Genomic DNA, 27,111 nt, shown 5'->3' with positions numbered 1-27,111 from the left:
GTTTGTTTCATGGGGGTTCATTAAGAGTTGTGTGTGCTGCCCTTCAGGGTTGTCTAAGATGGAGACGGACTCTCAGCAGTTCCGGCCCCTGGCCCTGACTGACTCTCTGTCCTTTGATGGAGGCATAGGAAACCCCGTGCAAGCCTCTCTGGCCTCCCCTCAGGAGTGAGTACAGTACTTCTTTGTGGACACAGAGACACATACATTCCTCATTGCTCACATTCCAATTCACACGCACACAGAACCAAACCTTCCACATCCTTACATTGAATGCACAGACTCCCATGTTCCTGACTCCCCCTGTGTGTGGAGCAGGCAGTGTGTCCCGTGCCCACTGGACCAGCTGCTGTGCCCCCCCACCACCCCAGAGGGTCGTAACGATGAGAAGGCCCTCCTGGACCAGCTGGTGTCCTTCCTGAGTGGGACGGACGAGAGCGAGCTGGCAGAGCTGGACCGAGCTCTGGGCATCGACAAGCTGGTGCAGGTGAGATCACAGGAGGAGGAGAATGATAGTAGATTACGTTAGCCTTTTTCAAGTGTTATCTATATAAGAGGACAGGCACTGTCATACAACCTGATTCTACTACACTGCAGAGCAGAATGAGAGCTAAATATAGAGGGAATTTAAATTCCTGTCCAAAGCACCACAGAATCGTTACTCTCCAGTACAGTAGTGCAATCATCAATACATGCTTCACGTAATGATTCGTTTGGTCCTGGAGAGTTTGTTGGACTGTAATTAACCCAGTATTGACCCTATCCATTCCTCTCCCTAGGGCGGCTGCTTTGACCCCACCCCTCAACGGTTTCCCTCCCAGCCCCCTGCCGCCACCCCCATCTCCATGGATCCCAAGCTGCCTGGCTACCCCTCTCAGTTCAGCACTGGCTCCCCTGCCCAGTTCCCTCCAGAGATGGGGCAGGGTATGGGGGTCTTCGGGGCACCCAGGGGGGCCTTCCCCGGGGGCATGGGTAGAGCGCCTGGCGTTGCCAACCAGCTCCGACTGCCGCCCAACCAGCTGAGGTTACAGCTGCAACAGAGGCTGCAGGGCCCACAGCAGGTAGGATGGGCTGGGCAGAGCGGGTACATTAGGGATTGCAGACTTTTGTTCCAACCCAGCACTAACACACCAGATTAAACTATACTGAACAAAAATATAAACGCAACCATTTCAACGATTTTACTGAGTTACATTTCATATAAGGAAATCAGTCATTTGAAATGAATGGGCATGGGCGCAGCCAATCAGAATGAGTTTTCCCCTCAAAGGGGCTTTATTACTGTAAGTCGCTCTGGATAAGAGCGTCTGCTAAATGACTAAAATGTAAATGTAAAAATGTAGAAATACTCCTCAGTTTCATCAGCTGTCCGGGTAGCTGGTTTCAGACGAGCCCGCAGGTGAAAAACCGGATGTGAAGGTCCTGGGCTGACGTGGTTACACGTGGTCTGCGGTTTTGAGGCCGGTTAGACGTACTTCTCTAAAACGACGTTGGAGGCAGCCCAGGACCTCCACATGGTAGAGAAAGGAACATTACATTTTCTTGCAGCTCTGATGGACATTCCTGCAGACAGCATGCCAATTGCACGCTCCCTCAAAACTTGAGATGTCTGTGGCATTCTGTTGTGTGACAAAACTGCAAATTTTAGAGTGGCCTTTTATTGTCCCCAGCACAAGGTGCACCTGTGTAATGTTCATGCTGTTTAATCAGCTTCTTGATATGTTACACCTGTCAGGTGAATGGATTACCTTGGCAAAGAAGAAATGCTCACTAACAGGGATATAAACACATTTCTGCACAACATTTCTGGGATATTTTATTTCAGCTCATGAAACATTGGACCAACAATTTACATGTTGGGTTTATATTTTTTGTTAAATATGAATTAAACCATGACACCGCTGCTCAAGAGGAACAGAGTTACCTACCCAGGCTGGCCCACTCCCCTGGTCCATCTTTCTAACGTGGGCGTAGTTGATTCCCTCCTCTCTTCTACACAGGAGGGAGGTGAGTTTTAACAGGCCTTGTTTACGTTAATGAAGCCTGTATCACGCAGCGTTGCCTTTTAATCCTAGTCAGAGCCAGCACTTGTTAAACACTGGCTTGGCAATAGTAAATCTCCCTCCTGCCCAACCCGGGCAGCCCTGCATTGTGTTAATGTGCCATTGTGTTGTGTGGCTATGCAGAGCTAGCTAGCGTGGTGAAATGGATGGTCATGTGAGGAAGAGAACCTCCGATGCTCCATTATGGTACAGCAGAACAAACACATGGGAACTAAATGGCTGCTACAAGCCCATCTATGGTAGGAGAGTACTGTATGTGCTGTATATTCACTGGGATTGATTGTTTATTATCCTTTTTGCTCTATATGTAACTCCGTTCACACACACACAGAGAGAGAGAGAGAGAGAGACCTCCTGATGTGTTGTCAGCCTGCTCCCACACAAACGTGGCTCACATCTCTCCCTTTTTCTTTTTTTTTCTTCCTTCAAGGTCTCTCCATCCCGCTCCCCTCATACATGCTGCTCTTACTCACGGTTCCCACACAGCAGTCTCTGCATATTATTATTAGGACTTTAGTGCTTCTTCTGCTAGCTGTTCATGTTGATTTAAAAGACCTCATGGCAAAGTAAAGGATATTAAGAATCTGGATTTCAGCACAACTCCTTTGTTCTCATTCCTGGTCCTCTTTATTAGTCTTTAACACACGTCTCCTGATCAGATGTTGAGTTCCCATCTCCCGTTTCCTTTCTATCAGTTCTCTTCTCATGAGCTTTTTCTTTCACACACTTTTCACTCATCAGTCCCATTTTTTTAAATCTCAATCCCGTCTTTTCCTTCTATTTGCTCTCACTCCTCCTCTCTCGTCTCTATCATTTCTTCACTTAGTCCACTCCCTTCCTCCTCTCCTCCCTCTATTGTTTCTCCACTCCCTCCCTCCTCTCCTCTATCAGTCGTGTGACTCACTCCCCTCTCGCTCTCTCTCTGCCAGCTGCAGAACAGGCTGGCTGCCATGAGCCAGTTCCCAGGGGGAGCTCACGTTGCCATGGGGATGCGTCAGGGAGTGCAGCAGCCTCATATACCCTCACAGGTGAGTGTTTCTGGGGAACTCACAATCACCATCAATCCTGTCCTCACGCTTCCTTCTCTCTCTTGTTCTCGTAATTGTTTTTCTCTGTCTCCAATCCTTTTCTCTTACTCTGTTTCTCTCTCTCTTTCGGCATGGTGTGTATTGAGTAAGTCCTAAGCATCATAGCTAGTTATACTGAGTTATTGGCACAAAAACAAAGTGCCTGATTCTCTTCTCTGTCCGTCCATCTCCCTCTCTCTGAAGGAAGTACCTTCCGGTCTATTTCAAATGGTATAGGTCATTTGGGAATCTATGCATGAATGTTGTGAGGGCTGTTTTGCGGACAGAAGGTGTCTCCTATAAGTCCCCTATCCTCTCTCTCTCTCTCTCCCTGCAGCCTCCTCTAAATGCCCAGATGCTGGCCCAGAGGCAGCGGGAGCTCTACAGCTTCCAGCACCGCCAGAGGCAGCTCCTGCAGCAGAAGGTCATGTTGATGAGGCAAGGCATGGGGAACGGGGGGCCTATTGGGGCCACCAGGGGACAAAAAGGACCGCTGACACAGCAACAACAGTTTAGCTACCCTCCAGGCTACAGCCCAATGTCAGGAAACCCACCCAGCTCTCCCAGCCTCTTCAATCCCATGGGAGGGCCCCTGGACCCCAAGCTGTCGGGCCTGGGCCCCATGGGCAACCATTCAGCCATGATGAGTGGGATGCAGGGACAGTTTGGGGGGGTGGTGAACTCGGCGGTCCAGCCTGGGCTCTTCCAGCAGTTTGGAGGACCAGGTGAGTGACTAGGCTACCTAGGTATCCACCATAATCACTGTTAGATTATGTCTGGTTGGTGGTTCTGTCTCGAAAACATCAGGAATTGTCAGTACAATGTGCTGACATTGTCAATATCAAAATGTGATATAAAGTAGTTTGCAGACAGGATCCATAGAAAATGGAATACAGTGCTGCTGACAAATATCAATATAAAAATTGTTTAGACTCTAGAATGTTCTAACACTATCTTTCTGTCCTTTTCCTCAAAGGTATGGTCCAGCAAGGAGACCCCTCGTTCCCTCTAGAGCTCAGCCCCACCAGCCCCTTGCTGTCCCCTCAGAACTCCACCTCCCAGAGTCCTCTGCTCCAGCAGGCCCAGCCCCCTCCTGGGTACCAGTCACCTGACATGAAGAATTGGCAGCAAGCTGGCATGGGCGGCAGCAGGTGAGGTGGCCAGAGCCATGCCTGTGTAAACGTGTAAATTGCATAGCCCATTATTGACTTGGCATCTACATAGAAATGACACGGTCAGATGGTTACTACATCATTATTACATAATAATTACCTGTTTGTTTCTTAGAGAATTCTTTCTAACAAGCGCTTATGTAACATTATACCAGATGTGGTTCATTCTTTGAAGTCTATATATTGTCTTAGTAGTTATAATGACCAGATATAGCAGCTGAAAGAGGAGTGTACATAAAACCACTGGTATCATGACTTTGATTTCTGTCTTGTGTGTCAGCTTATTCAGCCAGTCTGGTCAGACGACGCCCCAGGCCTTTGGGCAACAGGGGGTCTACAACAACATGAGTATCACCGTGTCAATGGCAGGAGGCTCAGGGGGTGTGGGCTCACTACCACCCATGGGACCACCCGTTGGCCTGGGCAACAGTAACCTTGGCAACTCCATGTGTAACGATCAGGTGAGGGTGCCACACCTGAAGTCAGCCGCCGCAACTTAGAAGTCGTCGAGTAGAAAAGCAGCAACAGACCATCCAAGCTGCCATTTGACCAAAACTGTTGTGGTGAACCATTTCACTAAGGCTCTCTCCTACCACTTTCATTTCCTTCTGTTCTTCTCCCTCCTTTCTCCACTGATGTCCTCTCTCCCTCCTCTCCTCATCAGGTACAGCAGGTTCAAGTGTTTGCCGACGTCCAGTGTACGGTGAACCTGGTAGGCAGCGACTCCTACCTAAACCAGCCGGGGTCCATAGGCCCCCAGAAAGGCCCCCAGGGGCCTCAGAGCAGCCAGTCCCAGCAGAAGAGCCTCCTCCAGCAGCTCCTCACAGAGTGACTCCTCAGCTCAGCTGCCTGCCAGCGGAAAGGTTCTCCATAGACCACCACAACCTCTTTTCTTTTTCACCTTTGGTTTTAGACAGCTACCTGCTGGACCGGTTAGGAAGGCCCTGGGAGGGAGACTGAGGTCCAGGTTACAGCATGTCTGTCTACCTGTTTGACAGCCTCAGCCCGAACCGTAAGACCGCAACGATCGTTCAGCACTCATTCCTGGTTACCTACTTTCAACTAAAAGTCTGCTTCCTGTTCTGAGAAAGGAATCAGGTTCCCGTTTTGCCAAGTCGTCGCGGTCGTCAAACGATGACCTGGTTTCTTATTGGCCCGTTCCATCAGGCCGTCGCAGCAGTACGTTTTGGGAGTGCGAGCAGCGTGCAGCTGAGCTCAGCTTTGGGTGGTTAATCCGTCGTCTCGCCTTTTTGCCTCGCGCGGGGCAGGTGGGGCGATGTTGTGGGGACAACGTTTTAAGAATGTTAGGTTTTTAACCTCTGCAATGGAAAGCTCAGTTTCAGCTGGATCTGTGACTGACTGGCTCTCTCCACTGCAGTGCCTGATGGGAGGAAGTTCCCAGCTCTCGTTTTTGTTTTTCTGTTCTCGTCATCTGCGTCGTCAGGACAACAAGCATCACGGCCAGGATGGGATGGGAGACTGCTCTGCTCTGTTCAGTTGGCAACACTGTCTTTCCTGGGAGGGCATTTTCAAACTACCTGACTGTCAAACTAACTGTCTGTCCTACACATTTTTCTCCCCAGCATCTGTGAATACGAGCCACAATGGGTTCTCTTTGGCCTATCAGTGTTGTTTTTCCATGTAAAACCTTGCAGCTGGGTAGTATTGTCCAGCAAAGATGAGATGAATTCACACTATCTACTTTCCGTTCAAAAGCGTAATTGAATTACTCTAAAAAGCAACTGTCATTTTGAGCTCAAACTATACATTGCGATTCATTGCAGGTTTTTTCCCCCTTTAAAAAAAATTGCGGAGTCTAAGATGTCAGTTATGTTTTAAGGCGACATTTGGCATTATGAAAATGTAACACTGCTAAATGTTGTTGTGGTGGGGAAACTGTCTCTGTATTCTGTGATGTGAAAAAAGAAAATCTTGGTATAAGAATTTTTGCGATTGATTTAGAAATGGCTAGCTCTGCTCTTTTGGCATCCCATTGAATGTTTCAATATCCTTAAATTAACCTCAAAACAAACAGGAATGGATTATCAATATCACACAATGACATGAATATGTTGTAGCTAGTAACCGTAGAATTTCCTCACTAAGGAGTGATGGATGTTGAATGGGGTGTTGTCTTGGAAACACAGCTCTCTCTCTCTCTCTCTCCTCCGACTCTGCCCGTGATGATGTCACTCCACTGGCCGCACACTACAGCTCTTTTTGACTGCTCATGTGACCTACTGTTGCCCAGTCAGACACTGTCTATCAGCGCTAACCTCTGTTGATATTTACTATACACATTCATTCACATAAAGTCCTGCCAACAAACACAATGTTTTTATAGGGGTAAACAAGAACCTATTAACAAGCAATAACCATAATTGAAGAGACAAAATAAATGTTTTGCGACGTTGTAATGATAATGAAAAATCAAGTCTACTTTGGCTTCTCTGCTCTATCCCGGGTACCTGTATTTCTGATTAACAAGGCTTTCTAAAGGATAACTGTTATTATCCAACTAGATGTCTCACTGCTGTGTATATACAAGGTATTTCACAAGGTGTGCAACATTACCCGAGCACAGCTAATAACCGAGGAGGGTTAGGGATGATCAGTTGAAATAGCATGCATGATCACCATCCTCCTCCTGAGACCTCAAACTGAACACCAACTCAAACTGTTCTATGATGTTCTAGGATTTGTGAATCACTTTATGTACAGTTTCAATGGCGTCTGTGTGCGTGTGCGTTATACTGTACCCAAACAGTGGCTCAGGCATCCTCACCATACAACTCAAACTCAAATTCAACCTGGAAATGGGATCATTTCGTGTGATGTCGATTACAGTTGACATGAAAAGCTGGTAACAATTTCCAATTTGAATACTTTTACAGAAAAAAAAACATTTGTGAAACAAATAAACCTTGATTTTACATACCAATTGTTCCTGTGTATTTTAAGACACTTAAAATGTTGCTTTGCTTTTACCCTATTGCATATATAATTAAATGAGGTTTTTCAGTTTCTTTCTCTTCTGATAATGTTACATTTTTCTTTTGTATTTGAACGGGCCGTGGGTTAACAGTTCGTATTTATCAAGGTTAAAGCCATTCCTCAGCCACTGTTTGGTTCATGTAAATAAACATACACTTTACAAAACACACGTAAGAAACACAAATTAATAACAGAATGTTTGTGGAAGGATTTCATTTGTTTTCAGTATACGTGTACTATATGGGGTACCAGCTAAAGGTTTCACACTCACAGAAGTATTACAAAGGATAACGTGTTTTTTTTCTTCATCTTCTTCACATTCTCTCCAGCCTTTGCTCCTCGTTGAGGAGCAGGCATTTCTGTATGGATAGTGGTAATAGAACTGCATCAAATGTGGAAGTTAATCCGATCTGTTAATATCAACTGTTTAGCATTTGGGATATAATATGCCAAATTCAAAGCACCATTAGACAACGCTCATTAACAAACAGACATTATTTTAAGCAAGACCTGCTCAATGGCGAAGACAGTCCATTCAGTACAGGTACAAGGTAAATATTTGAACTGGTTCTTCAACATGTTAACATGTATATAACAGACAATGTGAATATGTATTTGTTCAGAATCAACAAAATGTAGTGCTCCAAGTTTGTGGTATTAACTACTCGCTTCCATTTTATTTTAAATTGTTTCATTTTGATGTATATGACTGAGTGTGTGTATGTATGTGATTAATACTGTATATCTGGTGTTTAAGATGGAAACCGATTATGTCCTGATTTGATTTCTTCTTCTTTTTAGATACCTGCAAGTTTTCCTGTGGGTGTTGTTCAGATTGCTCTTTATGTGAGAGAATGGTTTAGCGACTGCTGAATGTGATTTTACTGAGAGAGAAGCAGCATGGATTGGCTTTTTGTACGGGTTAATTTAAAAAGGCCATATTATTTAATTTACCTGTTATCACAAAGTTTAAACAGATCTGAGAAAGTGGAACCTTGGATTCTGAGAAGCATCGCTTCGGTAGTTAAGTGGGCTTTTGTAGATTGCCTGATGTAGTTTTTTGCATTTTCAGAAGTAATGACCAAAGCTTCAAGATGTTTAATTCATATCATATGCAAGCCTCATGCAATTGGATGAGACAAAATGTAGCGTTTGTTAAATTTTCTAAAATGAAGTAGTCTCATACCTATACGTAGTAGCTCCTCTTTGACCACATTACTAATTTGTGGTCGTTTGTGCTTTGCCTGTTTGTCCTTTATTTCCTTTTCGACACGTTTTGTCCTAAGATACTGACAAGTGACCTATCAGCGATAGTATTTTTATGTAACTTGTATTCTTTGGAATTTCCCAAAGTATGATCAGTTAGAAACTTATTCTCCCTGTTGCCATTGACTCCTAGCAAAGATGTAAAAAGTATTGTATGGCCTGACGTGCTGTCATTGTTTACAGGAAGAGAGAACGTTGCAACAGCTAGCTATGCACCTTAGCGAAAAGCATTTATTTTACACTAATTTAAGTATTCAAAGCCACACTAGAATCTGAATCAATTATTTAAATCATGGTATTTTCAGTCATTAGTTTCTTGAAGAAAAGGAAAAGAAACAACCTAACTTTTTTTTTTTTTTTTTACTTAAACTAGTGTTGATAATTGTCTGATCTATCAACTGAATCTCATTAAAAAATATTTAGCTGAATACTTTATACCAAATTTGAGGTGCCTCTTGTATATATTTTCTGCATAGAGGACTGCTCCTCGCTGTTTGATGATAATGTTAATGAGGATTTTCTTATCTTTACCTTTATAAAACAAGTTTGCTGTATTTTACATGACTTTTTTACTAAATATCTAAATATTCCAGGAATTTGCAAGAAATACAATCTAGTTTTGCACTTTATATCAGAATTATTAAGAGGAAACAGGCCATCATGAATACTGTTCAAATCAGATTACTATTTCACGATTAGGAAGAAAAAAAGGAAATCCCCTGAATGTATTAGAAAGTAAAATATTGATTTGACTTTTCTTTAGTAATCCTAGTCATTTCTCAGGTTCTTAAAAACAAAGAACTTGGTTGTATAGCCCATCAATATGATGACTAAAGAGAAGTGTACTTTCTCTACTACTAATCTATGTAGTTTCAGTTCTCTCTGCCACAGATCCTCAATCTAAACTATGCGTATCTTCTTCAGGTGATCCACTGCCCCTTCCCTCGGCCATCAGCTAACTAACTCGCTTACACTCATACGTCTTGTCTTGCAGCAGCTTCAACTGTTCAAAACATTCCCCCTCAGCTATGCTCCCTGCAATTATTGTACTCTGCTGTATAGTGTAGCATCAGTTCTATTCTATATGTTTCTAGGCTTAGTATTACCTACCAAGCAGTAACAGCCCTACATACGTTTACTGCTATACCTTTTGCATTTCTTCACCACCTTATCACATACTGTCTAATACAGAAGTAACATCCTTAGATAAGAGTACTGCACTCTACCCTACACAGATATTACCTCTCAACTGTTAGATTATTGGAGCAACTGTTTGCTGATGATGTTTGTCAAGTATTGTAAGTGCTGCCTTATCGAGACTGAAGTTGGTTGTGGTTGGAGAACTCAAAAGCTTGTATCTCTCCACTTATAAGGGCAATGATTTCTCATTGAAACGAGGTTCCACTTTTTCCCCTGTAAAATTAATATAAATATATGTATATATCTATCTATATATCTATATATATATATATATATATATATATATATATATATTTTACACATTTTGTCCAGTTATGTTTATTATACTTGTATAAACTTGTTTTTAGAGAGGCATCGGAGCAGCTGTGTAGGACAATATGAATGAAGTATCTGGAAGAATTATGCATGTTTTTATTTCTGTGTCCAGGTGGAATACCTGGGATAAATCCTACCTTTTCTTAGGACATTGTAGACAATCAGTCTCAGGCTGGGTCCAGTACCTACAGGGGGTCCCCCCTGTAGGCTGAAAAACAAACAGTTTTTGCATCTACTGAAATGTCTTATTTGTCTGTCTGTTTTTTGGGAGGTATGTGGCTGCTCAGACTGGGATTAGTTCAAAGTTTACACACTTCTACACATACACCTCGTGCGTTCGGTCCCTCTGTTGCTTTTCCAAGGTGAAGATGCTGACCTTGAAAGGAAATGATGCTTTGACTAACAAATCTATAACATCCATGAATGTGAGAATGCAACACATCGCAATAAAAGCACCGTGTAAAACAGGTTATGTAATGTTGGTTGATTCTCTATTTTATTACTATATACTTCACTCTTCATTTCATTACTGTCACTAGGGCTCCCGAGTGGCGCAGCAGCCTAAGGCACTGCATCTCAGTGCTAGAGGTGTCACTATAGACACCCTGGTTCGATTCCAGGCTGTTTCACAACTGGCCGTGATTGGGAGTCCTATAGGGCGGCGCACAATTGGCCCAGCGTCGTCCGGGTTTGGCCGGTGTAGGCCGTCATTGTAAATAAGAATTTGTTCTTAATTGACTTTGCCACTAGCTACATTCTCTTTCAACCTCAATTTATTTATTCTGACTAATAATACAAGACACAAATTAGAATCATTAAAATGTTTTATTGCATCTACTATGTTTGTAAAGAGATTCCACTCATCAGCAGCTAGAGAAAGACCTTACATAACCTGTCACCAATTCACCCTTTCATTGAATCACAAGATATGTGGCCACATCAAATTACATGGACAGACATCCACTCTTTAAATGGACATTTTATGGATGGTTCAGTGAGTGATTCTCCCTGTTACTCTAGGACAGATAATACACTGCTTATCAGAGTGAGATTTTTCCTTTTGAATCTGAAGCACAGACACTGAATGATGGTTCCTCACCGAGATGCACAGGTCAACCCCCCCCCCCCCCCCCCCCCCCCCCAAAAAGTAACATCTTAACTGGTGTGGAGCGATGGTCCAGACTCCGTTCACCACATGCATGTTACAGGGGTCCCTCTGTGTCATTTGAACAGTTTAAACTTGCGCAGCAGAGGATGTACAGTGTCTTTAGGGTAAGGCTTCAGGGCCAGGCAGGTGGGGACGTTCTCTGGCTGTTCGATCCACAGCTTATGAGCAACCCCCTTCTCTGTCAGCGTCTCAGACAGGCTGGACAGGGAGGCCTGGTCCAGAGCCTGACCAACACAGATGAGAAAGAATCACTTCACAAGCATTAGTTTTCTCTACATCCCATCATATACCACTGCATAACTTCCATCCTACTATATTTACATTACATAAAGAAACGTACAAATTATTTTGTATTGAGAGGCTACTTTTATGAAGCTTGATATGAGCCAACTGTGCGCATGTGCCGAGTCAATTTGCCCACACGTTTGCGCACTACGAAAAATACTAGCATTTAGTTCACTAGTAGAAGTATAATGTTGATAAACTTGCTAGCAGTCCCAACTACCTGAAGTACCACTTTGTGCATGCTGTCCAATTCTGCCAAGTACTCCTGCGTGTCTGGATCGTTGTAGTTAAGATGAATGGCGGCGGTGGCAGCATGGCAGGCTTGCGATATAACAGCTCCCAATGGCCAGGACAACGTATGGACCAGATCCGACCGGACTACAATATACTGGACAAGGCAACGGGGGGCTGCGGTTCCTGACGCCGCCATCTTCAGTCGGTAATGGTGGCGTTAGGCAGCTAAAAATCTCGCTGGCTTTGCTCAAATTCTGGTTTATTTATCTTCCGGGTAGGTACTGTATGCCACCTTATGGCCAAAGAACGAGACACATCCTTATCTAAAATATATGTCAAGAGGCTTGCATTGTATGACAGCTTGTCTTTCATACCCCAGTTATCAAATGATCATGTTTTTGCATGTATGACCAGGAAACCGATGTTTATGCCAGGCAAATCTGCTAATGAGGGAGATTATTGTGCTCTAACTGTTGGCCTGTTTTTGTTCCCCTCATCTGTCCAGGCCAGGACCACAGACACCTGTAGTCCCACATGGAGGAATCCTGTTGCGGAGGACCATAAAGAAAAGACTGCTATCCAAACTCCAGTGCCCTGTATCCCGAGGTGGCATGGGTCAGGCCCAGTGGTGATTTTAGCATGTAAATATTGTTGGGGCAAACAAAACAAAAATGTGGGATGTATGCCAGCAAAGACACAACACTAAACAATACATTAATTGCACTATAACGGAGACAAACGGTGTCCACAAACTGTTAGGGCCTACATAAAGCTGTCCCAACATCTTACCACTGCTACACCTGGCTATCAGCGGAGCCTTGTCTGGCAGCAAAACAGTTCATTCAGCCTCATTTACTGCCTTTAAAAAAGACCCAGCTGATATGGCTCACTTGCTTAAACAAATGTGGTTTCTACTGACAGATTAGATGTACAAACTATGGCATAAGGGGACGACAAGCAGGTAAGAGGCAATCCGTCATTTCGATTCAGACATTAATGAGCAAGCTAAGACGGACTTCAATATAACTATTTGTTCAGCACTTTTGAAATGTACAGTGACTGAATTCAGAACATGGCCGTTCTTACAGTGTTCTCCCTGTACACCAAGTCAGAACCGCAGGATAATTAAAGGGGGCATATAAGCAGACAATGAAAGCTCTTCCAATATTCGATGATTACATTTCTCAAAAACGGGTTATAGGCTACATTTGCGTCACCAAGTCAGAACAGGAGGTGAAAATAGACCATTATTAGGGTGAGGCACATGGGCTACCAACAGCTTACTGCACAACTTACAATTAGTATTACTTTCTTAGCTACAGTACACATATCTCCCTGGCATATTACATCATTTATACAGCAGCATACAAGACATTTTTGGACTCACCTTGTTGTGCTGTGCTCACTTGAACAGGAAGGTGGTGCAGCAGTCCTTCGTGGGCAGATTTTGTCAAAATTTTATTATTATCTACCATTATCTGCAATTATGGTGCTTTCAAGACAACTGGGAAGTCCACCCCCCCCCCCCCCCCCCAAAAAAAAAAGAAAAAAGGTTGAATCATGATGACATCAGGGATCTTCAGGTCGTGGCTCTAGAAAGAGGCCCGAGTTCCCGATTTACAATTGGAGTTGGATGAAAGTTCAAAACTTATTTCACAGTCGTAGCTTGTTTTTCCCCAAGTTCCCAGTTGTCTTGAACTCACTAAAGTCAGATTTTTCAGTGCCAAGTTAACAGTTGTTTTGAGCGTGGCACAAATCATGCTTCATTGACAGCATGGCCAATGTTGAATGTTTATCATTTTAAACTAGGAAAAGAGGCCCTTAATCTTAGACTATGGACCAAACAGCCACTCCACTGAATAGCAGGCTAATGATTGCTTTGCAATGCTTGCAGTTAGCCACTGATTCCTTCCAAACCACTCATTGTTGAATTTGCGATTTCCAACTTGTTGTGTAATGTTTATGTCCAATGGCCGATGAGCACCGATACGTTTTATCTATAATTTTTCTTCATTATTTATCTTCATATGACAAGGATTAAAAAGGCTATGCCAACAGATTGTTGACTTCATTCATGATGATGACTGCTGGCTAAGATTTTGAAAGTATGATGTTGACATGATCAGCCCAATCAAAGCTACTGTAGATATTAAGTCAGGATTCCTATTTGACTCAGCCATGCCTCCTTGCCTGTCCAACATTTCCTCATCTCCCACCCATTCTAATGCGACTAGCCCTGACGCTTCTCCCTCTTTTTCCCGCTACAAAGTTTCTCCCTGCATGTGATCACTGAGTCCGAGGTGCTAAAGGAGCTCCTGAAACTTGACCCCAAAAAAACATCTGTGTCAGATGGTTCAGACCCTTTTTTAAGGTTGCTGCCCCTATCATCGCCAAGCCTCTCACTCCTTTCTGGGGAGGTTCCCATTGCTTGGAAAGGATGTGTCACTGCAACCTTAAAGGTCCTCAGTGATGTCACCATTGCCCTTAATTCGAAGCAATGTTGTGCTGCTATTTTTATTGACTTGGCCAAAGCTTTTCATACGGTAGACCAGGTATCCCCAAACTGGGGGAACGCACAATGCCGTCGGGGGTACGCAAAATAAAATATAAAATCTTCACATTTTCAAACAGTCCATTTATACACTGCTCAAAAAAATAAAGGGAACACTTAAACAACACAATGTAACTCCAAGTCAATCACACTTCTGTGAAATCAAACTGTCCACTTAGGAAGCAACAACTGATTGACAATAAATTTCACATGCTGTTGTGCAAATGGAATAGACAACAGGTGGAAATTATAGGCAATTAGCAAGACACCCCCAATAAAGGAGTGGTTCTGCAGGTGGTGACCACAGACCACTTCTCAGTTCCTATGCTTCCTGGCTGATGTTTTGGTCACTTTTGAATGCTGGCGGTGCTTTCACTCTAGTGGTAGCATGAGACGGAGTCTACAACCCACACAAGTGGCTCAGGTAGTGCAGCTCATCCAGGATGGCACATCAATGCGAGCTGTGGCAAGAAAGTTTGCTGTGTCTGTCAGCGTAGTGTCCAGAGCATGGAGGCGCTACCAGGAGACAGGCCAGTACATCAGGAGACGTGGAGGAGGCCGTAGGAGGGCAACAACCCAGCAGCAGGACCGCTACCTCCGCCTTTGTGCAAGGAGGAGCAGGAGAAGCACTGCCAGAGCCCTGCAAAATGACCTCCAGCAGGCCACAAATGTGCATGTGTCTGCTCAAACGGTCAGAAACAGACTCCATGAGGGTGGTATGAGGGCCCGACGTCCACAGGTGGGGGTTGTGCTTACAGCCCAACACCGTGCAGGACGTTTGGCATTTTTGGCACCAAGATTGGCAAATTCGCCACTGGCGCCCTGTGCTCTTCACAGATGAAAGCAGGTTCACACTGAGCACATGTGACAGACGTGACAGAGTCTGGAGACGCCGTGGAGAACGTTCTGCTGCCTGCAACATCCTCCAGCATGACCGGTTTGGCGGTGGGTCAGTCATGGTGTGGGGTGGCATTTCTTTGGGGGGCCACACAGCCCTCCATGTGCTCGCCAGAGGTAGCCTGACTGCCATTAGGTACCGAGATGAGATCCTCAGACCCCTTGTGAGACCATATGCTGGTGCGGTTGGCCCTGGGTTCCTCCTAATGCAAGACAATGCTAGACCTCATGTGGCTGGAGTGTCAGCAGTTCCTGCAAGAAGAAGGCATTGATGCTATGGACTGGCCCGCCCGTTCCCCAGACCTGAATCCAATTGAGCACATCTGGGACATCATGTCTCGCTCCATCCACCAATGCCACGTTGCACCACAGACTGTCCAGGAGTTGCGGATGCTTTAGTCCAGGTCTGGGAGCAGATCCCTCAGGAGACCATCCGCCACCTCATCAGGAGCATGCTCAGGCGTTGTAGGGAGGTCATACAGGCACGTGGAGGCCACACACACTACTGAGCCTCATTTTGACTTGTTTTAAGGACATTACATCAAAGTTGGATCAGCCTGTAGTGTGGTTTTCCACTTTAATTTTGAGTGTGACTCCAAATCCAGACCTCCATGGGTTGATAAATTGGATTTCCATTGATTATTTTTGTGATTTTGTTGTCAGCACATTCAACTATGGAAAGATAAAAGTATTTAATAAGATTATTTCATTCATTCAGATCTAGGATGTGTTATTTTAGTGTTCCCTTTATTTTTTTGAGCAGTGTATATATATTTTTTAACTCAGCAAAAAAATGTATGTCCTCTCACTGTCAACTGTGTTTATTTTCAGCAAACGTAATGTGTAAATATTTGTATGAACATAAGGTTCAACAACTGAGACATAAACTGAACAAGTTCCAAAGACATGTGACTAACAGAAATTGAATAATGTGTCACTGAACAAAGGGGGGGTGAAAATCAAAAGTAACAGTCAGTATCTGGTGTGGCCACCAGCTGCATTAAGTACTGCAGTGCATCTCCTCCTCATGGACTGCACCAGATTTGCCAGTTCTTGCTGTGAGATGTTACCCCACTCTTCCACCAAGGCACCTGCAAGTTCCCGGACATTTCTGGGGGGAATGGCTCTAGGCCTCACCCTCCGATCCAACAGGTCCCAGACGTGCTCAATGGGATTGAGATCCGGGCTCTTTGCTGGCCATGGCAGAACACTGACATTCCTGTCTTGCAGGAAATCACACACAGAACGAGCAGTATGGCTGGTGGCATTGTCATGCTGGAGGGTCATGTCAGGATAAGCCTGCAGGAAGGGTACCACATGAGGGAGGAGGATGTCTTCCCTGTAACACACAGCGTTGAGATTGCCTGCAATGACAACAAGCTCAGTCCGATGATGCTGTGACACACTGCCGCAGACCAAGACGGACCCGCCACCTCCAAATCGATCCCCCTCCAGAGTACAGGCCTCAGTGTAACGTTCATTCCTTCGACGATAAATGTGAATCCAACCATCACCCCTGGTGAGACAAAACTGCTACTCGTCAGTGAAGAGCACTTTTTGCCAGTCCTGTTTGGTCCAGTGACAGTGGGTTTGTGCCCATAGGCGATGTTGTTGCCGGTGATGTCTGGTGAGGACCTGCTTTACAACAGGCCTACAAGCCCTCAGTCCAGCCTCTCTCAGCCTATTGCGGACAGTCTGAGCACTGATGGAGGGATTGTGCATTCCTGGTGTAACTCGGGCAGTTGTTGTTGCCATCTTGTACCTGTCCCGTAGGTGTGATATTCGGATGTACCGATCCTGTGCAGGTGTTGTTACACGTCGTCTGCCACTGTGAGGACGATCAGCTGTCCGTCCTGTCTCCCTGTAGCACTGTCTTAGGCGTCTCACAGTACGGACATTGAAATGTATTGCCCTGGCCACATCTGCAGTCCTCATGCCAACTTGCAGCATGCCTAAGGCACGTTCACGCAGATGAGCAGGGACCCTGGGCATCTTTCTTTTGGTGTTTTTCAGAGTCAGTAGAAAGGCCTCTTTATTTTTCATAACTGTGACCTTAATTGCCTACCGTCTGTAAGCTGTTAGTGTCTTAACCACCTTTCCACAGGTGCATGTTCATTAATTGTTTATGGTTCATTGAACAAGCATGGGAAACAGTGTTTAAACCCTTTACAATAAAGATCTGTGAAGTTATTTGGATTTTGACAAATTATCTTTAAAAGACAGGGTCCTGAAAAAGGGATGTTTCTTTTTTTTGCTGAGTTTCTTTTTTTACATTGTTTGCAAACTGATATGTGACACGTATTAATGCCAAAATATCATGCAAAACAGGCAAGCCCCAAAAACAGGTGGGGCTCTGAATGACAGGTCGCCACTGGTCAGGCCACATGTAAGACCAGGGTGCTTGTTACAGTGAGATACTGTTCTGGTACTGCAGATACATTTTATTTCTGTTTTACATTCTGTCCAGTATTATCCATTAGAAGGCAATGCAGTGTGTTTATATGAGACACACATTGCTCCATCAAGCAAGGTTTCACTTAATTTCTATTTCTACATAAACACACATCAATCTCATAGATTCTCTGCAACTGCATCTAACTTGTCTTTCAACTTCTGTAATCTACATAATCACTTGGCATCATGACTCAATTCAAATGGATAAATTGTCAAAATAAAAATATATCAATGATATAAATCCTTTTATTTTAATTGGTTAGCTTTGATTTGATTTAGAAAGATGGAAAGATTTATCTCACAGTCCTATTAACAGGAATTTAAACTTGTTCAAGAACTGTACATGTGATTGCAGGTGTGGGAGGCGACATGATTTCTCTAATCAGGAAGTTCAAGCGGTGACAACGCTTTTATTTATTTTTTAATTTATTCAACGATTGATGTACCACAAATAGGGTATGCTATTATGTCTATTGTTAATGTACTAATTCAGGTTAAGTAGTCATTTTCATATTTGCTTGTGGCTAGATTTCGGATGTCTGATGTTCCGTCATATAGAGATGATGATTGAACAATATTTTGGAAATGACTGGCATTACATGATTTCAACATAGAACCACAAGATTTGTAAGCAAATTTAAGTTTCAACACTTGCAGAGTCTTGCACATTTTGGGATTACCACTGAATTGTGGTTAAGCATTAACACATTGAAGTTAACATTTAGGACAGTTTAAATTCGAGTCTACTTTGCGTTTGATATCCGCCATTATGACTCAGCCATGAACATGTGCATTTTTTCGACAACAGCCCCATCCATGACCGGATAGATCTTCAGAGGACACATGAACGTTTAATTATGGAAGGTAGGCATGTCCTTTTTTTACATGATAACTTTAAAAGCATCACTCTTTCCTTTTTTCTAAACTTTACATTTATTTGTATTACAGCTGGGCAGTTGGCAGAACCCACCAGGTATGGAATAGATAAAACAATCATGGTGCTACACAGTTTTCTTGATTTGGAATGTTATTTCAAATGTCTTTATTACTATAAAGTATTTGATTAATCAGAATATGTCACTGTCAAAAAATCTGATATTGTATGCAAAACAGAATGGGTTAAAGCCAATGTATATTTCTGTGTTTCTACATTTTCCAGCACTGATGATATGATTAACCTGAGTTACCTATTGGCTGGGGGAAGCTATGGTGCATACCAGTTCAGCAATACTTGTGTTCTAGACTCCATTTTGGCTGGAATTCATGTTCTTGCCAAAATGTATCCCCAAATTCGAGATTTGTTCACGAGGGATAACAAAATCAATACGGTTATACGTTTCCTAGACTTTGCCAAGGTCAATGAGGCAAAGGCACTGTGGCTTATTAACTTGAGCCTTCGTAAGGAAGAAAACCTCATGCAAAATGAATTTGTAGATATCAGAGGTTATGTTAGAGACCACTTGACAAACTTCACTGAGCTGGTATGTGCCAGCTTCGACTATGATGACTCGCAATCAAGCTCCACACCATGTGACACAGTTCTCAACAACATATTGAGGTAATTGTTCATTAGGTGTGCTTGCTGAAGGCAATGCACAACTCTAGATTTCTTACATACTCATATTATTATTATTTGATTTCTTTAGTCCAATCTAGAGCTAAAATAATTTATGCTATTAACATGAAACCAACTTTAAAAAGTACAGACTGGCCCAACTTAGATTGCTTGTGAAAGTATTTTTTTTTATAGCGTTTACACTTTTTTTGAACTATAATTATATTTAATTAAATGAGCTCCCAATCCATTTCAAAGATCATAGACTTGAATGGTAAAAAATAAATACAAAATTCTAGACCTTTCACCGTTTAAGCTATCCAAACCAAAGTTGACCACAGCCACAAAACTACTGACCACAACCACACAACAATTGACCATAACTAGTAACCAAAATGACTGACCACACAATGACTGAACCACAGAACTACTGACCACACTTACTTGAACACAAATACTGCTCTGGTCCAGCTCTGGTCCTGAGCATAGCTAGAAGTTAGCTAGCTCTGGTCCGCACTAACTTGCTCTGGTCCAGGGTGTAAATAGTTGCTAGCTACCTCTGGTCCCTATTAGCGGTGGTTTAGCTCTGATCTGCACTAACAAGCTCTGGGCCAGCTCTGGTCCAGGGTGTAGCTAGCTAGCTTTGGTCCATACTAGCATTGGTCTAGCTCTGGCCCGCACTAGCTCTAGTCCAGGGCCTAGCATTGGCCTAGCTCTGGTCCACACTAGCTCTGCTCCAGGGCCTAGCATTGGCCTAGCTCTGGTCCAGGGCCTAGCATTGGCCTAGCATTGGTCTACCTTTGGTCTGCACTAGCTCTGGTCCAGGGCATACAGACTGACTCGACTTACATTTCTTCAATAAAGCTTTATGCTAGAATTGACCACAGTCACTTCTAATACCACTGCTATTGCATTAACTACCACTACAGCTACTGACCACACAACTACTGACCACACAACTACTCACCAGAACCACACAACTACTGACCACACAACTACTCACCAGAACCATACAACTACTGACCACACAACTACTGACCACACAACTACTCACCAGAACCATACAACTACTGACCACACAACTACTGACCACACAACTACTCACCAGAACCATACAACTACTGACCGCACAACTACTCACCAGAACCATACAACTACTGACCGCACAACTACTCACCAGAACCATACAACTACTGACCACACAACTACTGACCACACAACTACTCACCAGAACCACACAACTACTGACTGCAAACACACAACTACTGAACACAGCTACTGACCGCACAACGACTCACCAGAACCACACAACTACTGACCACACAACTACTGACCGCACAACTACTCATCAGAACCACACAACTACTGACCACACAACTACTAAACCACACAACTGCTGTCCACAACTACTGACCACACGACTAATTACCAAAACTACTCGTTAAGTGTGCCTTGAATTCTAAATAAATCACTGACAGTGTCACCAGCAAAGCACCATCACACCTCCTCCTCCATGCTTCTCGGTGGGAACCTCACATGGAGAGATCATCCGTTCACCTACTCTGCGTCTCAGACACGGCGGTTGGAACCAAAAGTCTAAAATTTGGACTCATCAGAGCATAGGACAGATTTCCACCGGTCTAATGTCCATTACTCGTGTTTCTTGGCCCATGCAAGTCTCTTCTTCTTTTTGGCGTCCTTTAGTAGTGATTTCTTTGCAGAAATTTGACCATGAAGGCCTGATTCACTCAGTCTCCTCTGAACAGTTGATGTTGAGATGTGTCTGTTACTTGATAAATGTGAAGCATTTATTTGGGCTTCAATTTCTGAGGCTGGTAACTCTACTGAACGTATCCTCTGCAGCAGAGGTAACTCTGGGTCTTCCTATCCTGTGGTGGACCTCATGAGAGCCAGTTTCATCATAGTGCTTGATGGTTTTTGTGACTGCACTTGAAGAAACTTTCAAAGTTCTTAACATGTTCCGTATTGACTGACCTTCATGTCTTAAAGGAATGATGGACTGTTGTTTCTCTTTAATTATTTGAGCTGTTCTTGCCATAATATGGACTTTTACCAAATAGCCCTATCTTCTGTATACCACCCCTACCTTGTCACAACACAACTGATTGGCTCAAACGCATTAAGAAGGAAATAAATTCCACAAATGAACTTTTATCAAGGCACACCTGTTAATTGAAATACATTCCAGGTGACTACCTCATGAAGCTGGTTGAAAGAATGCCAAGAGTGTGCAAAGCTGTCATCAAGGCAAAGGGTGGCTACTTTGAAGAATCTAAAATATAAATATATTATGATGTATTTAACACTTTTTTGGTTACTATATGATTCCATATGTGTTATTTCATAGTTGACATGTCCACTATTATTCAACAATGTAGAAAATAGTAAAAATGAAGAAAAACCCTTGAATGAGTAGGTGTGTCCAAACTTTTGACTGGTACTGTAAGTATTTAGACCCTTTACTCAGTACTTTTTTGAAGCACCGTTGGCAGTGATTACATCCTCGCGTCTTCTTGGGTATGGCGCTACAAGCTTTGCACACCTGTATTTGGGGAGTTTCTCTCATTCTTCTCTGCAGATCCTCTCAAGTTCTGTCAGGTTGGATGAGGAGCATTGCTGCACAGCTATTTTCAGGTCTCTCCAGAGATGTTTGATTGGGTTCAAGTCCGGGCTCTGGCTGGGTCACTCAAGGACATTCAGAGACTTGTCCCGAAGCCACTCCTGCGTTGTCTTGGCTGTGTGCTTAGGGTCGTTGTCCAGATTTTCATCAAGGATCTCGCTGTACTTTGCTCTGTTCATCTTTCCCTCGATCCTGACTAGTCTCTTAGTCCCTGCCACTGAAAAACATCCCCACAGCATGATACTGCCAACACCATGCTTCACCGTAGGGATGGTGCCAGGTTTCCTCCAGACATGACGCTTGGCATTCAGGCCAAAGAGCTCAATCTTGGTTTCATCAGACCAGATAATCTTGTTTCTCATGGTCTGAGAGTCCTTTAGGTGCCTTTTTGCAAATTCCAAACAGGTTGCCATGTACCTTTCACTGAGGAGTGGCTTCTGTCTGGCCACTCTACCATAAAGGCCTGATTGCTGCAGAGATGGTTGTCCTTCTGGAAGATTCTCCCATCTCCACAGAGGAGCTCTGTCAGAGTGATTGCTCAGTTTGATCGGGCGACCAGCTCTAGGAAGAGTCTTGCTGGTTCCAAATTTCTTCCATTTAAGAATGATGGAGGCCACTGTGTTCTTGAGGACCTTCAATTCTGGAGACATTTTATCTTTATTCCCAGTCATGTGAAATCCATAGATTAGGGCCTAAAGAATTTCTCAATTGACTGATTTCCTTATATTAACTGTAACTCAGTTAGATCTTTTAAAAAGTTGCATGTTGCGTTTATATTTTTGTTCAGTGTATGTAAAAGAACAACAAAGAAAGCCACTGGAAGTTTGGGAAGAACATATAGTATGAAACCACCAAAAACATTGTTTCAACAATAACTTTATAGTTAATGATCTCCTTAAAATGTGTTTTATAGGAAGTTTGAGGATTACGGTGATGTAAAACCCTTAGGCACTTCTCGTCATGAACCCAAACTCATCCTGGTAGACATTGATGACCGGATGTGTATCCTACCTCCCCTCTCCATCACTGATGATTATGAAAGGTACTAACTATACTGTATGTAGCAGGTTAAAGTCAGCCCTCGTGATATCTCTCAGCTAGATTGATCCACTGCCTTAGACTAGTCTGTATTATGTGATGTTATTTCAGAAGATCTACAGTACTTTAATGCTTAAGGACCACAATGCAGGTTCAACTGATATAACCCACTGGCCTCAATGTTTCAGGACATACGAGCTCCACTTCCTCCTGATGGGACAGAGTACACCCCTGTCCAACCACATGGTCCTGTTCCTGTGCACTCAGCTGACTGGCAGATGGATGATCTATGACAACATGAAAACACCCCTGGTCCAGGACATTGGTGTGAGTGAACTACAGAGAGCTACAGAGAGGGAAAAGTATGTTTCCTATCTTGCTGCTTATGTGAAGAAAGAATAATAATAAGGCTGCTTCGGGACTCAAGGGCATCCTCTTTAGATTTTAGCTCTGTATTTCCGAGATCCTGTCCCAACTACAACTATTGGTATAATAAAAAAAATCCCCATAAAATTCTGTCAATTTAAGATAGAGATGTTTTTTTGCATTGGATGTGTCTCAATCCACCGCATATGCCAATGTCACTCTTCCGCATCGGTGGTAAAGGTGACAGAGCTTGAGCGGTGTTTGTCAGACCATGAAACATCCCGAAAATCGATCTTTTCACAAAATCGTCTGTAGTGTCTGAACAGTTTAGCCTATAAAACTATTATAACCCCTCTATTGAAAGATGAGACTCTCGCGAACACAATGGTATTTGCCGTTTGGGTCACGTCTGAAGTCGGTACAGCCGATCTGCCAACATCTGTCTGTAGTGTCCAGTTTGGGGTACACACAAGTACTTCTCTGTGGAAAGGTGACATGCCTCACAAGACTCCTCTGAAGGTCTCCCGGTACCAGTTGAAAAAATTACTGGAAGTACACTACCATTCAAAAGTTTGGGGTCACTTAGACATTTCCATGTTTTTGAAAGAAAAACACATTTTTTGTCCATTAAAAAACCATCTTATTGATCAGAAATACAGTATAGACATTGTTAATGTTGTAAATGACTATTGTAGCTTGAAACGGCAGATTTTGTTATGGAATATCTACATAGGTGTACAGAGGCCCATTATCAGCAACCATCACTCCTGTGTTCCAACGGCACGTTGTGTTAGCTAATCCAAGTTTATAATTTTAAAAGGCTAATTGATCATTAGAAAACCCTTTTGCAATTATGTTAGCACAGCTGAAAACTGTTGTTCTGATTAAAGAAGCAATAAAACTGGCATTCTTTAGACTAGTTCAGTATCTTGAGCATCAGCATTTGTGGGTTCGATTACAGGCTCAAAATGGCCAGAAACAAAGTACTTTCTTCTGAAATTAATCAATCTATTCTTGTTCTGAGAAATTAAGGCTATTCCATGCAAGAAATTGCCAGGAAACTGAAGATCTCGTACAACGCTGTGTACTACTCGCTTCACAGAACAGTGCAAACTGGCTCTAACCAGAATAGAAAGAGTAGGATGCCCCGGTGCACAACTGAGCAAGAGGACAAGTACATTGGAGTGTCTAGTTTGAGAAACAGAAGCCTCACAAGTCCTCAGCTTCATTAAATAGTACCTGCAAAACACCAGTCTCAACGTCAACCGTGAAGAGGCGACTCCGGAATGCTGGCCTTCTAGGCAGAGTTGCAAAGTAAAAGCCATATCTCAGACTGGTCAATAAAAAGAAACAATTAAGATGGGCAAAAGAACACAGACACTGGACAGAAGAACTCTGCCTAGAAGGCCAGCATCCCAGAGTCGGCTCTTCGCTGTTGACGTTGGGACTGGTGTTTTGGAACACCGGAGTGATGGTTGCTGATTATGAGCCTCTGTATGCCTATGTAGATATTCCATTAAAAATCAGCCGTTTCCAGCTACAATAGTCATTTACAACATTAACAATGTCTACACTGTATTTCTGATTAATTTCATGTTATTTTAATGGACATTTTTTTTCTTTTCTTTCGAAAACAAGGACATTTCTAAGTGAACCCAAACTTTTGAATGGTAGTGTACATATGGATACTGTTTAGTGCCAAAAATAAGGGGTTAAATACGTAAAAAATGTTAAAAAAAATATTAAGTATATAAAAAAATATTAATGTTTCGTGATCTATCTTATATCTCGCCGATATAGGACAGACATTTCAGAACAAACTTCCTTTAAAAAAATTTGGAGGGACTATCTGTTGTTCCATGCATTGAATCTGTTACTCAATGCGTTTGAATGGGCTAATAGCAGTAAGGCCCAAACTTATTTTGTATCAAAAATATTTTTACAATATTTTGGGGGGATACTTCAAGGGGTCTTAAAATTCTAGATCAAATAGCTAAATGATCGTAGGGTATGACCTTCTTAAAACAATTCCATGTAGCTTAGTAGAACCTCCGCCCCCATGACTGTACGTCACTTTGGATAAAAGCATCTGCTAAATGGAGTTTAACTTATTTTCGTGTTATTTTTATAATGTTACTTAATGTAATAAGCTCTTCAGACTGCTCTTATTTTATGTTGACAGCTGTTATAGACAGGAATCACATACAAGATTGACTATTGTTTAGTGTTGTCACAGAGAGAGGTCTAAGAATGCATTGCTATGGAACCTTTTATTCCTGCAACTATGAACATTAATTTTACAATAATTTTGGTCCTGTCGCACAGACGAGCTACTATAACAGGAAGAAAGTCATTAATTGACACTCTAGATGTTTTTAGATGTTTGTTCTGTTTGAATAAGCTTAGCTATCACTAACAAGCAGTAGCTCGTTTCATATGGCCAGTATTAATATGTTTACCCTTTATTACTGATAGTTTCTTTGCCAGTTCATTTGATGTTTCCTTTATATATTCTGTACTACAGTATATGGTCACACTGTACAGAACTGTGAATAAGTATGTGAACCCCTGCACTGCTTTCACATTTTAAATGGTGAAATATTTGTTTAAATAAAAAAGAATACAATATTGAGATGTCTTGTGTTAATAAGTATGTGAACCCCTGAGTCAATACTTGATGAAAGCAAAAGTTAGTGTTGATAAGGGACAGAATGCGGTCGGACCATCAAATAATTGGCATATATATTGCTCTTACAGAATTTCCACATGTGCGAGGATATTGGAAACTTGTTTTTAACTAGGACAGAAGAATTTATAACACACTTTTTCCGACATAACATAGGTACAGTAGAGCCCTTATTGTATGGGACACTTTTAAATGTGCCTTTAGAGGCCATGCAATTCAGTACTCATCTCTAAAACAAAAGCAATTTAGGTAAAAAGAGTCCATATTAACAAAGGAAATGGAAGGACTAATAGTACAGATAGATAGCAATAAAAACTGTACCGTAGAGGCACAGGATAAGTTAGAGGGGAAAGAAATGGAGGAACTTATTCAAGAAAGATCAAGTGTAATATATTATTTAAAAAATTAAGCGAACTTGAAGGAATATGGAGGGAAATGCAACCGTTAACCACTCCTACAAAAATGGTAGATTATCAGATACTTACAGTGGGGCAAAAAAGTATTTAGTCAGCCACCAATTGTGCAAGTTCTCCCACTTAAAAAGATGAGAGGCCTGTAATTCATTCATCATAGGTACACGTCAACTATGACAGACAAAATGAGAAAAAAAATTCCAGAAAATCACATTGTAGGATTTTTAATGAATTGATTTGCAAATTATGGTGGAAAATAAGTATTTGGTCACCTACAAACAAGCAAGATTTCTGGCTCTCACAGACCTGTAACTTCTTCTTTAAGAGGCTCCTCTGTCCTCCACTCGTTACCTGTATTAATGGCACCTGTTTGAACTTGTTATCAGTATAAAAGACACCTGTCCACAAACTCAAACAGTCACACTCCAAACTCCACTATGGCCAAGACCAAAGAGCTGTCAAAGGACACCAGAAACAAAATTGTAGACCTGCACCAGGCTGGGAAGACTGAATCTGCAATAGGTAAGCAGCTTGGTTTGAAGAAATCAAGCAATTATTAGGAAATGAAAGACATACAAGACCACTGATAATCTCCCTCGATCTAGGGCTCCACGCAAGATCTCACCCCGTGGGGTCAAAATGATCACAAGAACGGTGAGCAAAAATCCCAGAACCACACGGGTGGACCTAGTGAATGACCTGCAGAGAGCTGGGACCAAAGTAACAAAGCCTACTATCAGTAACACACT

The 27,111-nt window shown here is 42.7% G+C and overlaps 3 protein-coding genes across 5 annotated transcripts in view; 2 read left to right on the top strand and 1 right to left on the bottom strand.

Moving 5' to 3' along the window:
• Positions 1-10,541, top strand: part of ncoa1 (nuclear receptor coactivator 1) — a 106,981-nt gene extending 96,440 nt beyond the window's left edge. For all 3 annotated transcript variants that reach the window (XM_014144565.3, XM_014144567.3, XM_082961822.1), the window contains 8 exons: positions 48-165; positions 316-484; positions 777-1,058; positions 2,990-3,088; positions 3,465-3,852; positions 4,104-4,278; positions 4,580-4,760; positions 4,964-10,541. In XM_014144565.3, coding sequence (XP_014000040.1) covers positions 48-165; positions 316-484; positions 777-1,058; positions 2,990-3,088; positions 3,465-3,852; positions 4,104-4,278; positions 4,580-4,760; positions 4,964-5,131 — 1,580 coding nt within the window. In that variant the 3' untranslated portion in view covers positions 5,132-10,541. The remainder of the gene's footprint in view (positions 1-47; positions 166-315; positions 485-776; positions 1,059-2,989; positions 3,089-3,464; positions 3,853-4,103; positions 4,279-4,579; positions 4,761-4,963) is intronic.
• Positions 10,542-10,880: 339 nt separating this feature from the next.
• On the bottom strand, positions 10,881-12,057 carry LOC106571548 (putative peptidyl-tRNA hydrolase PTRHD1). Its single transcript, XM_014144704.3, has 2 exons — positions 11,748-12,057; positions 10,881-11,466 (listed from the first exon to the last, which is right to left on the bottom strand). The coding sequence occupies exons 1-2, from the start codon at positions 11,955-11,957 to the stop codon at positions 11,296-11,298; spliced, it is 381 nt and encodes a 126-aa protein (XP_014000179.1). The 5' UTR covers positions 11,958-12,057; the 3' UTR covers positions 10,881-11,295.
• A 6,218-nt stretch (positions 12,058-18,275) lies between these two features.
• On the top strand, positions 18,276-25,883 carry LOC106571549 (uncharacterized). Its single transcript, XM_045695745.2, has 5 exons — positions 18,276-18,527; positions 18,612-18,636; positions 18,823-19,221; positions 22,773-22,901; positions 23,086-25,883. The coding sequence occupies exons 1-5, from the start codon at positions 18,521-18,523 to the stop codon at positions 23,297-23,299; spliced, it is 774 nt and encodes a 257-aa protein (XP_045551701.2). The 5' UTR covers positions 18,276-18,520; the 3' UTR covers positions 23,300-25,883.
• Positions 25,884-27,111: the final 1,228 nt, after the last annotated feature.

Source organism: Salmo salar, chromosome 15 (assembly GCF_965601325.2).
Source record: "Salmo salar chromosome 15, fSalSal1, whole genome shotgun sequence".
NCBI lineage: Eukaryota > Metazoa > Chordata > Actinopteri > Salmoniformes > Salmonidae > Salmo > Salmo salar.
This window is presented reverse-complemented; position numbering and strand designations above follow the sequence as displayed.